Raw genomic sequence first — 14,188 nt, 5'->3', positions numbered from 1 at the left:
TGGGATTAAGAAATAAGAAACATACTAATCTGTTAGCCGTTGGATTATAAGTAAAGTTCCATTGGCTAAAGTCAACTTTGATTTCTGCATCTATCAATTTGAGCGGTTGCTTTCTTGAATACAGTCCCTTGATTACTGCAATTTACGACATCCATAAATGATAAAAACCATGCGGCTACTGCATAATCCTCACTGAAACTTATGTTTGAGAGGAAAGGATTAGCACAAGATTACAAACACATATTCTAACTTGAAGCCTACTTTGCTGATATTTCCCGGATTAAATCGGTTTCTTCTTCAAACAGGAGAAAGCTCAAGAAACAAAAGCACCCTTTTAAAGTCGTAGATTCTATTAGGCTTAGAGTGGATAGAATCTATAATTAGAGAGAGAATCATTCGTGGGGACAGTAGTACCTAGTAATCTAGAAGAAAAGATAAAAGACTAGTACAATTATTGGAGGTAGGAGTGAAACATGATATTGGAATGAAGACTTTCTCTCTCCAGTATGAAAAACCAGCTACAGCATCAGAGGCAGCAAACTTGGCCTCAAACAGCAACCAAATGGGGCCCAAGCCATTACCCCATCACATAATCTTCACCAAATAAGTAAATCATCCTCTCCCTCCTCCATGGATCTCCTCCATTCTTGATCAGCTCATTCCTTCCATGTTCATCATCACCTGCAGGCATTAGCTTTGATCTGCACAGAGGGCAAGTCGCCTGGCCCTGATCCATCCAAGCATCTATACACTCTTTGTGGAACACATGACAGCAGTTCCCAAGCTCCCTCACTTCATGCTGCTCTCCTATGATATTCAAGCACACTGCACACTGTGAATCACCTTCTTTTGTGGCTTTGGACTCATCAAGAAGGGGACTGTATTCCACCACCCGGAGCTGGTCTTTCATGGATTCAGTTATTGAGAGGACAGGAACTGGGACAAGTAAAGGAGATAAGGTGTTGTAGTTCTGTGAAGAAGCTTCAGCATCTTGTCCATCTGCATGGGACTTGGCTGAGAGAGAGGTATAAGAGAGGAGAAGCTTGAGCATGTCCTCGAAAAAATGGCCTGATGGGAAAAGGGTTTGTAGGATTTGTGATATGAGTATTGTGCTCTCAAAGCTAAGAGAAAAGAAATCCATGATCAGGTAAAGGGAAGAGTAGTGGTGGACATAGAAAGGAAGGAATAAGAAAAAGCCAGCTCACAAGAATGATAAGGAGCATTATATCCAAGTGGGGCTTCCTTTTTATAGCAAGATTTTATTGAAGGTTGAAAGTGGTAGTAGGTGGACCTGGTTGGTTGCTTTGAGGTTAAAACTAATGAATTAAGCTCAAACTTGTATAATGGCAGAGTCCCATCATATGACTTGTGGACTTAAAGGAATATGGGAATGACCAAAACACCGGCCATGTAGCCTCCTCCACGGGATTTGCCCCTGATGGAATGAGAATATGGAAATGATAATTAGGGTCTAGATCGAAGATCGGGAAAATCAAATAAACCTAAACTAGAAATGGAATGGGCTTGGGACCCTATTCCCTGCGAACCCCAAAAACATATGATCGTTTTTTAAGTAGATCATATCGTATAGAAATCAAAAAACTATTTTCTCCTTCAATCGTAAATGAAACTTCCAAAGAAAATTCTATATATAGAGGAGTTTGAGAAATAAGAAACATGCTAATCTGCTAGCTGTTGGATTTGAGCAGTTGCTTTCTTGAATATACAGTCCCTTGATTGCTGCAATTTACGACCGTAAGAGATAAAAACCATGCAGCTACCGCATAATCCTCGCTGAAACTTATGTTTGAGAGGAAAGGATTAACACAAGATTACAAACACATATTTTCTAACCTGAAGCCTACTTTGCTTATATTTCCCTGTTTAATCAGTTTCTTCTTCAAACAGGAGAAAGCTCAAGAAACAAAGGAGCTTTCATGAGATATACATAGCAGTTCATAGAAGGAAGGAGGAAAAAGAATTGATCAAAATGCATCATTACCCATCACATAATCTTCACCAAACAAATAAATCATCCTCTCCCTCCACACTTCAACTCCTCTCCCTGATCAGCTGGGGAGAGCTTTGATCTACACAAAGGGCAGGTTCCCTGCCCTTGATCCATCCAAATGTCTATACACTCTTTACGGAAAGCTCTCTCACTTCCTGGCTTTCTCCTATGCGGTTCAAGCACACAGCACATTGCCCATCATCTTGTCTAGGTGCTCCTGACTTCTTGAGAAGGAGGCTATATTCTACAACCTGGAGCTGCTCCTTCATGGATTCAACTAAGCAGTGGGCAGGAACTGGAACTGGGACTAATAAAGGAGATGGGCGATGATATTCCTCTGAATAAACATCAAAATCTTGAATATGTCCATGTGATTTTTTTAACGGAGGAGGATAAGAGAATACAAACAGGAGCATATCCTTGATGAAATGGAATGAGAGAAGGTTTTGAAAGATCAGTGTTATGGAAACAAAGAAGAATCCCATGATTTAATTACAAAAAGGTGTATCAGTTGGTACCCAGAAGGAAAGAATACCAGAGAGAAGGACCTTTCTGGTGTGGGGAAACAAGAGGATCATATGTGGGGTTTATTTGTAACAAGTCAGCATCTTTCAAAGGGAAAGAATACCAGAAAGAGAAGAAAAACTGTATTTGCTGAGGCTAATGAATATTAAGTTCATAACTCTTTGACTGGAGATGTCCCACTACTTGGCTTTTGCCACTGTTCCAATATAATAGTTTGATATTGGAATACAAGGAGCTCCACAAAAAGAAGGATTAAAGAAATGAGGAAAAAAAAACAAAAACTTCTCTGAATCAAGACATAAAATTTCCTCCAATAATGCACTCTCAGGTTCCCCCACAAAAAAAGAAGAAGTTGAATTTGATCTCCTGCTTTGCAATAATGTGGGGAAGGTGTTGTTTACACTCCACCTCCCATATTGTCAAATACTTACAATCTTGTGTGGCCCATTCCACTTTCCCATGCTTTCTCTGTTTTACCTGGCTAAAGAAAATCACATATCATCTGATTGATCAAGTGTATGAATTTTGGATTCTTAAACCGAAGCCTTGAAGTTGGGCTTTTTCTAGTGGCAAAAATCTGTGATAACCATTCGGTGTCATTCTGAAATTTTAATTTGATTGTTCAAGCCTATGATAAAATTTGAATGCAGTAAATAAGAATATAAACAAATGAAAGTAATATACAAATAAATGAGATTACAGTACAAATTAATGGGATCAGGTGTAATAATATAAAATAATAAGACATTAGGTACAAGACAATGACACTAAAGTGGGATTAGGGTCAACGTAATCCTTAATTAGTGATGCCTTTTCGTATTGAAAAAGAACACTTGGGCACCATGGTGAGACCTTTGGTAGTAACACATTGTTTTTAAAGCTGGAAAGATAAGATGTGATTTGAGTTGTAGTCTTGATTGAACCTAGGTGCACCTAACTCTGCTAATTTTCAATCACCAAAACAGCTTCTTCCTTCAAACTGGGTCTTCTTATTTAGAACCGTATCAAGTTGCCAATTGATTTTCTAAGCTGGCAAACATATGCTGAAGACTATGCAGAGCATTTGACATTGGGTTCAAGCAGTTTGAACAAGCCTCTCTTCTCTTGATAACTCTGCTGAAAATTGTCAAAACTTGTACGAACCATGCATCTACCAAATTCAGACGCGGCTTTCCTCAACATCACAAGTCCCTTGAATGCTGTAATTTACAACATCCTTAAACTATAAACCCCATAGACATAGCATAACCTGTTACAAACTTAGGATTATATGCTTAACAATATAGCATAAAGGAGAATTGGGTATGAACCTTTTGGTCCCAAATTGGGGGGTAGAGAATTTTAGAGGAAAAGACTAGGAGAAAGAAATGAATGCAAAACTCAAAAGTCTATTAGGTGGTATGCATGGGCCACATTGACTTTCAGATGAGAAACAAAGACTTCCACCAGTCTCATAAACTTGAATCAAATGCAAAAAGGGGTGGAAAAAAAAACTAGAAGACTTTCTCAAACCCTAACCCCTAAACCCTAACTATGTAGAAAACTGGTTGTGGTTTAAAATTAAGATTCCACTAGACATAGATGCAACATTCTTTTTTGTAAAATTAGAAAGATTTATACTGTGTGTTTGTTTGAGAACTCTTAGAACTGGGAAAAACAAAGCAAGGTAGTGGTGTTCTGCAATGGTTTAAATCACAAACGCTTAGAACTGGAATGGGAAAGCTTTCTGCCATAAAACCATTAGAGGAGGGTGAAAAGAGTAGGATTAGAGAAGACCGTGTGAACAAAGAGTCTTGTTTTCAACTTACAAGAAAAGGGGGAGATAGGATGTAAGTGGGGCGGCCCTTTGACTTGGGCTATTCAAGATCATGAAAAGCTGAAAAGTCGCTTTGTGGGACACAGAGCTTTATGATACTTAGGATTTACATGAGAAGCTATTTGGGAGAAGATCTTTAAATGTGGATATGCTAATGAATAGGGGATGATCCATGGTCAACAGAGCGCAATCTTTGTAATGACAACGAAGAATCAACTAATCACGTCTTCATTGATTGTATTAGTGCTATGGAATTTTTTGTTAGCGTTCTTTAGCTTGAAATGGGTGTTTTTGGTTTTAGCCAAAAACCTCCTCGAAATGAAAATTTAATGGGCTTGATAAAAAGAGAAGACTTGTTTGGTGCATGGTCAGATTTGCATACTTTAGTGCATTTGAAAGGAGAGTAAGAAAAGGGTGTTCGATGAAGATTAAAAATTAAAGGAGTTTTTCATTAAATGACTATTAGAGTGGTCTCATGCTTCTCTGTAATGGAAAACCCTCTATTTTGGAGTCCTATGATGCTCTTCATTGTGGATAGCTTGACTCGTTTTTGCAGGCTTACCTTGTAAATGTTTGGTGCTTGCATTGCAATGTTTTTTGTATACTACCTATGTATATAGGGTGTGTCCCCTCTTTTTGGTGCTTCTGAATACATGCTATAGTTGGCTATAAAAAAAAAAATGATTTCATTTTCCATTGAGACAAATGGAGAGGTCAAGAGGAACAGATCAATCAGATTTAAAGGGGAGGGGGGAAGTAGCTACACTAAGCTGTGTCATGATCTAAAGGAGTAGTTGACACTGCAATAATTATCTTCTTGAAGTTTAAAATATACAACTACAAGGCTGCAAATCCGTAATAATACAACAAACTATGACTGGCCTTGAGAAGCTAAATGCTTACAGAAGTACAACATCCGAATCAAGAACCAAAGCATCTGGAGAGCAATTCCTGCCATGCTAGCCCTTGTGCTTGACCAAGAAAACATGAAGCTGAGACCATCTCCCTCAGAATGCCACTATCACAACAGACTGCAAAAAAAGGAAAACATGAAGCATATCCCAATGAGGAGAAATTGGATAAATAGTAAAATCAATCCATCAGTTAAACTACAATATTTGATGCATAACAACCGTCAATAACTATGGAAAAATTGGAATGAAATTATAAAACCAAATCTATAGCTAAATTTGGTGAGGCTATCAATCAAATTATAAAACCTTAAAAGCCCCTGTTTTTTACCTTGATTTTAATCCCCTCTAATTTCTTCTACCCTGCCTACATTGGTTAATCTCCTCAGGTTGCTTACCCACTCAACATCAAGGTTTTAAGACAATTTCTGGCTATTTCTGGCTTCTACGGAAATCAATAAGTTACCTTGTCTTTCTATCTATCTTACAGAAAATCATATTATGGTAAATTTGATGAGCATCTGATGGCTTCTAGGGTATATATGGAAGTTTGGGAAGCAAATGGTCAGTTTTAAAAGCAAAGAAGGAAAGTAGCTCCGAACTTGAGAAGCAAACCAAACCAAGCTGTTGTCTTATGTGTTAGTCTGGTTTAATTCCTTCCTCTATTCAGTCTGGTTTCTTGTTCGACAACCAACCTTGGTCAGTATGGTTCTGATATGACACCAATTTGAATTGTGTTGCACCCCAAAACCCAATGCCAGAGGAAACTTAGGTCTGCAATAAGTCGGTTTTTTCATTGAAGAGATTTCAGAAGAGCCAACTGATTAATAAGAACAGGCCAAATCCATCCTTGTGTTTTCCTCTGATCCTAATACCAAATTTATTCCCATTTTACATAGAGCACAAAGAACTTGAACGAATGCATTTAAATAACTTCCATTATGTTTCATGTTCTTCGACCTTTTTCCTGACAAAACAAATAAAAGAATTTGAAATTCTTTCTTACTTCTTTTTCCCATTTCCACAGTACTTTCAAGATTCAAATGAAGTCACAGGATCACAAAATGGACAAACAACAAAAAAAATAATTCCAACATCAAAGCAAGCAACTCAAACATTCTGAATAGTTGAGTAATAAAGTTGTGTATCTCAGGCTACAAAACTAGCTCTAATAACTTAGCAATAGTTCTCATTTTTTTCTATAGCAATCTCATGTTGTCTGAAGAAGAAGCGTAATCGAACTAACAACACATCTAAGTTTGAATTACAGATGACAAGAGAAATGATCTCACACCTAAACTTTAAGAAGCTGCAGTTTGTTGGAGAAGGCAATGGCAATCCACTCTGGCTGAGCTGCAGACCACTGCAGCTGGTTAATTTCAGACGAAGCCAAGTATACTGACATTGGATCGATTCCATTGGGTCCAGCAAGCGTAGGCAACTCCCAAATGAGTGCCTGTGAATCATCCCCTCCTGAACAAATATGACGGGAACTCTGGGGAGCCCAAGAAATGGCATTGACACTAGCCCGATGCCTCTCCAACTCCGCAACCGGCATTGTTGGCGACCTTATATCCAATATGACGATCTTATTACTATCCATCAGAATGGTAGCCATGTACCTCACATCCTGCTTGTTCCAGGCCAATCTAAGCAATGGAGTATCAGGCTGGGGGCTCTCGTATATGATTGTAGAGTGCTCCTTATCCCTCAAATCGAAAATTCTCACTGACCCATCAGCGGAAACCGAGGCGAAAACCCCTGCTTCACCCCAAGCAATGTCGTACACCTCCTTATCGTGGGCAATCAGCTGGGTTTCAACAACACCCCTCTCCACGTCCCAGATGGTACAAGTGGTGTCGATGCTGGATGTCCCAATTCTCCGAGGCTCGACCTCGTTCCAATCGAAGGATGTTAATGGGGCGCAGAACTCGCTGGTTTTGCTGTTGTTGAGAACCGAGAGGGGTTGAATCGAATTGTCGCGAACTTCCCAGAGACGGAGGTATTCGCCGGAGGAGGCGAGGTGATCCGGGGATGTGCGGGAGTTGGGGTGGAACATGAGCTTGGTGGGTGGGTAAGGGTGGTCGAAGGAGAGGCTGGGGTGGGTCCTGATTGCTAGGGCGTCTTCGTCGAAGGAGACGATGTCGACCCTGTTGCTGAGTTCTTCGATGAAGCTGCCAATGGCGATGCGGGGGTGGTGGTGCTGGGTTGAAGAAGAGATTGCCATGGAGTAAAGTGGGTACGGGGACTCGTATGTGACGCAGTTTTCAGATCTCAGGTGGGATTCTTGGCTTGATCTCTCCATTTTCCTGGTGGTGTTTGGCGGGTGAGAAATTTAGGGTTTTGATGAAGGTTGGGATCCTCTCAGTACAACTAAAACTGGTTGGTGGGTCAAACAAAAACAACCTTCGCTTTCTTTCCTCCGTTTCTTCGTCGTCCGTCAACGGTGCTTATTGGGTTCATTTCTCCGTTTCTTCTTTTACATTTCTCCGTTTGGTTCTCTCATCGAAAACATACAAAGATTTCATTTTTTTCCCGAGCTTTTCTTTATTTCTAATATAATTTTCTTATTGTTTAATGTTGTACATAGATCCTCGTACCATCAATATCCGATAATTATATGACTCAAGTTAGCAAATTGTCCAATCTCTAATATGATCATACGTTGATATTTTTCATAAGACTTTTATTAATCTTCATTTGATTCTGAACTTGATGAATATCTTTAAAACTAATACCAAAAATTTTACACCAAAACTCTTCGTATCAAATATTTATCCGTTACACCTCGATAACAAACCTCTAAATTAATTACATTTTTGTGTTATATTATTATAAAATGTCATTATCATACCCCCAATCTTACGACAATATGTTACATTTCATAAGCTTATAGAAGCTTATCATATCCCCGATCTTACGACAAATTTAGCATATATCCAACTATCCCCTAGTAGAAGTCAAATTCTAATCACCACCCATTGCCGAGACAAGTGGCGTGACTCAAAAGTTGTTAGAAAATATGACACATGGTTGGAAACGTTAGACTACAAAATTAAGCTTCTTTCACAAAAGAAAAATACTTCATCCCCTTGAAAATTTGCATTACAAAGAGTTGGTCAAGTTCAACTAGTGTGCATGCTGTGCATTGAAATTTAAACTTTTGATTCCTTTGTCTAGGATGATTTTGGTCTCATCCTCGTGGCTTTGACATTGCCTGAATTCACTAGAAATTTGATTCACGCGGCTTTGAGTTGTACCCTATATTCTGAGGTAGCAGGTGTGAGAAATTTCAAACCAAAGACTTTAGCAGCTTCCATGACTATTCTGTGGGTTCTTCAATTATTCAAAGACTCAGAGAAATTTCAAGCCAAAGACTTTAGCAGCTTCCATGACTATTCTGTGGGTTCTTCAATTATTCAAAGACTCAGATTGCAAGCTTGGAGATCAGAATTAATATTAAAGCATAGCCAAAGGTGGTGAAGGCCCAGCCGCCATCTACCATATTCTAGAATAACTATGACATTGTGGTATGGCAACGAGAAGGGTTTAGTATGGGTCGAACTTTGTCCTGCCCCAATAATATTTTTAAAATTTTTAATTTATTTTTAAAATTAATTTCTAAAAATGTTATTTATATTTAAAATAAATGTATTTTATAAATAAATAAATAAAATATTATAATTTTGTAATGTATTTAATTGAATTAGTTATTTTATTATTATTTTATATAAGTTAAAAATGAGAAAATTTTAAAAAATAAGTTAAATTATTTTTTAAAATTAATTATATATATAATTGAGAGAGGATAGGTGGGGGTAATACTAGTACCCGCCCAAACCTATCTCAGGTTTAAAATAAAATTCAAACCCACTTTTAACTTGTTTATTTTAACCTCAAACCTATTTGATTAGGGATGAGGCAAAGTGGGTTCATAAAAAACTTTGGCCCATTATCATCCCCATAGTTTTAAAAGGCTCAAGGCGCAAAGTAGTCCTGGAACCTAAGGCGCAAGGCGCATCTAAGGCGCGGGCTTTAGTGAAGTGAGGCGCACCCTAATTTACATATATATTTTTATATAATATAATCAAATTTAACAATCATTTATTTATCCTAAACACATAAATCATCAAATATCATCAAAAACTTCAATTTAAATAACAAAAAACATAAAAATAAAGAACTCCAAACATAAAAACAAATCCAAATCTATTTCCCCTTTATTTTTCTCCTATTTTCCCCCTATTTTTCTTCTTTTTTTTTTTCTTCTTCTTCACTTCTCTAGCACGGAAGAGGCTAGGGCAAATAATGGTAGTGGTCTCGGGTTGAGAAAGAGCAGAAAAGGGGGCTGGATGGAAGGAGTTTTTTTTTTTAAAAGAACAGGGTCCAAAACGACGTCGTTTTGGTCCCTGTTCACTTAAATGAACAGGCTCCAAAACGACGTCATTTTGGGCCCAGAAAATAAAAAAAAAATTAGGGTTGGTCGCGTCTCTGCATCTCGACTGGAGGAGGAAGAAGAAGAAGAAGAAGAAGAAGAAGGAGAAGGAGGAGCGCATACCTGGTCGGGCCGTTGGAGGCGACTCAGGCGACCGCCTCGCGCCTTGCTGGAGGCGAGCGCCTTGCGCGCCTAAGCGGCGCCTTCGTGAAGGGGCGTCGCCTCCCTTCAGGCGAGGCGCCGGAGAGTGGCGTTGCGCCGCCCCGAGCCTAGGCGTGCCTTAGGCGCGCCTTTCAGAACTATGATCGTCCCAGACTAGAGAGTGTTCCTATAGATTTGAGTTTTCCATTGCTTCTTCTTGACAATCAAAATAACACAATTTGAGGTACGGTATCTCTATTTTCAAGTCTTTGTTAGGAATGAGATATCATAAGAATAATGTACAGTGGGTTTACAAAGAGGTTAGGAAATTAAGAAAGAGACCCCTTCTATTGACTGAGTCTAGTGTGGGGGGGTGGGGGAAGATAATGTCTAACGAGTTAGAAGGAGATTGTTTAAGTTTGAAGTTTGTGGTGGAAAACGTCTCAAATTCCTAATTGAGATATGATTTTTTATTCTTTTATTAAATTTTTTTATATATGGTAAAGAAAACTATTAAGAATATCTTTATAGATATAATAAGTCATGAAAGGAAAAAAATTATAAAATATGAATAGACTTATGAAAATTATATGTGGTAGATAGAGATGTGAAGAAGAGTTGGACATATTCAATGAAGAAATAGAGCTTGTTGTTCAAGACATAGATATAAAAGAGGTGGGAATTTGGGGTATTTTGGTATCTAATAGTTGTATATGTATTTTTTTTTATAAAATTTTTTACATATACTGAATTTTTTTTTTTTCATCTGTGAATATAGGTATGGTTCATTGAAACATTGTGTACCTTTATATATAGATATTGTTTGATCTTTGTGTTCTAGCATTAGCATATTTGCATTGTACCTTTCGTTAGCACTACAATTTGTATAGTTTTTTTAATTGAAAGTTAGATTGTTCTTTTAGCCATTTTGAAAGGTTCAACAATAAAAATCAAAAGAATTACAATGTAAAGATTAAGAGTTTTATGTCAAAATATGCTTCAAATGAGCCTTTCCATAGGTTTATATAGAGCCTAGGAAGTTTTTGGAGACTCATACACTTAGCCATTAATGGGAAGAGTGTGGAAGATTCTAGAGATATCTAGAGAAGTCCACACATCTCTACACTATGGTGGAAGGCATGAGAGGAGTCCAAGGCTTTCTAGAAAATTCTAAAGATCTCTTGTATATTCTTGTACATAGGTTTGTACATAGAATTGTGTAAGGCATTCTAAAATCTTCTTGATTTGTAAGGAACCCTCCAAGGTTCCAAAGAGTTCCATTGGTGCCTATAAATAGGTGAGAACCTCATTTGGCCAAGGTACCAAGCAAGTGAGTTCCTAAAGCACTTGTAAAGCTTCCTTTGAGCAATAAAAACCTCCATTATTTAAGAGTTGTCTACTACGTCTTCTAAAGCTTCCAAGTCGTGAGCATCTTATCCTAGCAAACTAAGCATCGGGAGTAAGGTTGACTTAGCAAGCTCAAGGGTCTTGACTTGTCTAAGTGTCGCACGAGCTTAGAAAAAGACTAAGTCTATGACAATTGGTATCAAAGCGCGGCTATGAAGCGGGCATAGTAAAAGAAGCATGTCGGGTTCCAATATAAAAAAGACTAGCGAGCAAACCCGTGGAAGGGAGACCAAGTCTACTGCATAGGGCAGAAACAGGAAAAATAGATCTTGTGATGTCATTGCCAACATGGAGGCAGGACTAGCCAAGGTAGAGCTAGTCATGGCAAACACCCCGGAAGTGGTGGACTTGATCAAGCAAGGCATGGAGAAGGGATTAGAGGATCTAAGGGAGTAGATCTAAGACCTTTGTGAGGTGGTGCTAGGCTTACAAGTTCAACCGGTGTCACATGAGGAGTTCATGTCCTTCTAAGACAAGGTCATGATCATGTTCGCTAGTATGGAGTCAAGGATGGAGGCCTTGGCTGCTCGCATGGAGACTCGAGACTAGGAGATTCTATAAGAGCTGGCCATCTACAAGACTATTATATCAGCGTGAGTCATGGCCATTCATGAGGCACCAAGGGTGGAGGTGCCCAAGTCACACATGTTCAGTGGCAAGAGAGATGCCAAGGAGTTGGATAACTTCTTGTGGCACATGGAGCGCTACTTTAAGGTTATCGCACTAACAGATGAATCCACTAAGGTATGCACTGCGACCCTCTACGTCACTTATAATGTTACTCTATGGTGGTGTCAGAGGTTTACCGATATATATATATATATATATATATAAAAACATGCACCATAGACACATGGGATGTCTTTAAGCGAGAAATCAAAAAGAAATTCTACTTTGAGGATGTTGTTTACCTAGCAAGGAAGAATATGAAGCATCTTAAGCACACGGGCTCGATCCATGAGTATGTCAAAGAGTTCTTTATGCTTATGCTTGAGATACCCAACATGTCCGAGGATGAGCTACTATTCAACTTTATGGACAACTTGCAAAACTGGACCAAGCAAGAGTTGAGGAGACGTGGTGTCCAAGACCTAGCCATGACCATGGTAATAGTAGAGTCCTTGGTGGAATATAAAAAAGGAGAATCCTCCAAGCCCAAGCCACAATCCAAGGTTAATCATGCCAAAGGTAGAAGATACGATGGATTAAGGGGGTATACCCCTAATGAATGATCAAGTAAGACCTCTAGTGGCAAGGATGGTAAGGGTAAAAACAAACAAAAGGAGTTCACACCCAAGACCAATTGCTTTCTATGTGATGGGCCACACTAGGCGCGAGACTACCCCAAGAGGAAAATCCTAAATGTTATGATCGAGGAAAATGAGAAGGAGGGGCAATGCTCGTGTGGGATCATTACAACTCCTAAACACTCTCAAAGCCAAACTGGTGCCTAAGACGCCTCAAAACAAAGGGCTAATGTATGTAGAGGCCCTTGTAAATGGGAAAGCCACCAAGGTCTTGGTGGACACTGGTATCACTCATAACTTTGTCTCGGAGGATGAGGCAAAGAGGCTAGAGCTCCAAGCATCCAAGGAATGAGGTTGGCTCAAGGTAGTTAATTTAGCTGCCAAGCCATCACACGGAGTAGCTCATAGGGTAGCTATGCACATTGGCTCTTGAGAAGGAAGAATCAACTTCACAGTGGCACCCATGGATGACTTCGAGATGGTACTTGGGATGGACTTCCTACAGAAGGTCAAGGTCGTGCCACTACCCTTATTACGCTCAATGGCTATCTTAGAGGAGGAGAAACCATACATGATCCTTACGGTCATCGAAGGTTTTCCCAAAACCCCTCTGTTATCGGCTATGCAAGTAAAGAAAGGGTTAAAGAGAAAATAGGTGACCTACCTTGCCACCCTTAAGGAAGAAAGGGATGATGGGTTGGGAGGACCCATGCCTAAGGAAATCGAGGAAGTTCTTGATGAGGTCAAGGACATGATTCTACCCGAGTTGCCTAAAAGACTCCCTCCTAGAAGAGAGGAGGATCACAAGATCGTGTAAGAGTCGAGAGCTAAGCCCGTTGCTATGGGGCCATACAAAATGGCGCTACCTGAGCTGGAGGAGCTAAGAAGACAACTTAAGGAGTTGTTAGACGCAAGACTCATCCAACCATCCAAAGCTCCTTATGGCGCGTCGGTCTTGTTTCAAAAGAAACATGATGGGTCCCTACGAATGTGCATCGACTACCGAGCACTCAACAAAGTGACGGTAAAGAACAAGTACCCTATTCCGCTCATCATTGACTTGTTCGATCAACTTGGTAGGGTAAGACACTTCACGAAGCAATACTTAAGGTTGGGCTACTACCAAGTAAGGATTGCGAAAGAAGATGAGCCGAAACTACATGTGTGATCAGGTATGGCTCATACGAGTTCTTATTGATGCACTTCAACCTTACCAATGCCCCAACGACGTTCTGCATACTCATGAATAAGATCTTCCACCCATATTTAGACAAGTTCGTGGTAGTGTACTTGGATGACATAATCATCTACAGTAACACTTTGAAAAAGCACATAGAACATTTAAGGAAGGTCTTCAAGATCCTAAGGCAGAACGAGCTATATGTAAAGAAGGAAAAATACTCATTTGCTAAGGAAGAAGTAAGCTTCCTAGGGCATCACATCAAAAATGGCAAACTGATGATGGATAATAGCAATGTGAAAGCCATCCAAGAATGGGATCCACCAACCAAGGTACCTCAACTAAGATATTTCCTTGGTTTAGTTAATTACTATCGGCGGTTCATCAAGGGCTATTCGGCAAGGGCAGCTCCACTCACTGATCTTTTTAATAAGAACAAGGCATAGGAATGGGATGAAAGGTGCCAACAAGCCTTTGAACATCTAAAGAAAGTTGTGACTGAGAAATCGGTGTTG

The 14,188-nt window shown here is 39.4% G+C and overlaps 2 protein-coding genes across 3 annotated transcripts; both read right to left on the bottom strand.

Moving 5' to 3' along the window:
* Positions 1 to 176: 176 nt before the first annotated feature.
* On the bottom strand, positions 177 to 2,695 carry LOC104882247 (E3 ubiquitin-protein ligase RHA2B). The gene has a single exon (XM_010664634.3). It carries the CDS (start codon positions 1,139 to 1,141, stop codon positions 578 to 580), a length of 564 nt encoding a protein of 187 aa, XP_010662936.1. The 5' UTR covers positions 1,142 to 2,695; the 3' UTR covers positions 177 to 577.
* Positions 2,696 to 5,130: 2,435 nt separating this feature from the next.
* On the bottom strand, positions 5,131 to 7,682 carry WDR1 (WD-repeat 1). Of its 2 annotated transcripts, XM_010664551.3 has the most exons (2): positions 6,558 to 7,682; positions 5,131 to 5,383 (listed from the first exon to the last, which is right to left on the bottom strand). In XM_010664551.3, the coding sequence occupies exon 1, from the start codon at positions 7,566 to 7,568 to the stop codon at positions 6,558 to 6,560; it is 1,011 nt and encodes a 336-aa protein (XP_010662853.1). In that variant the 5' UTR covers positions 7,569 to 7,682; the 3' UTR covers positions 5,131 to 5,383.
* Between the last annotated feature and the right edge of the window lie 6,506 nt (positions 7,683 to 14,188).

Source organism: Vitis vinifera, chromosome 16, assembly GCF_030704535.1.
Source record: "Vitis vinifera cultivar Pinot Noir 40024 chromosome 16, ASM3070453v1".
NCBI classification, from domain to species: domain Eukaryota; kingdom Viridiplantae; phylum Streptophyta; class Magnoliopsida; order Vitales; family Vitaceae; genus Vitis; species Vitis vinifera.
The sequence above is the reverse complement of the archived record's forward strand: the minus strand, read 5'-3'. Positions and strand labels throughout refer to the sequence as shown.

Coding starts and splice junctions, on each gene's coding strand:
- LOC104882247 (XM_010664634.3), bottom strand. CDS start 1,141: ATGGATTTCTTTTCTCTTAGCTTTGAGAGCACAATACTCATATCACAA.
- WDR1 (XM_010664551.3), bottom strand. CDS start 7,568: ATGGAGAGATCAAGCCAAGAATCCCACCTGAGATCTGAAAACTGCGTC.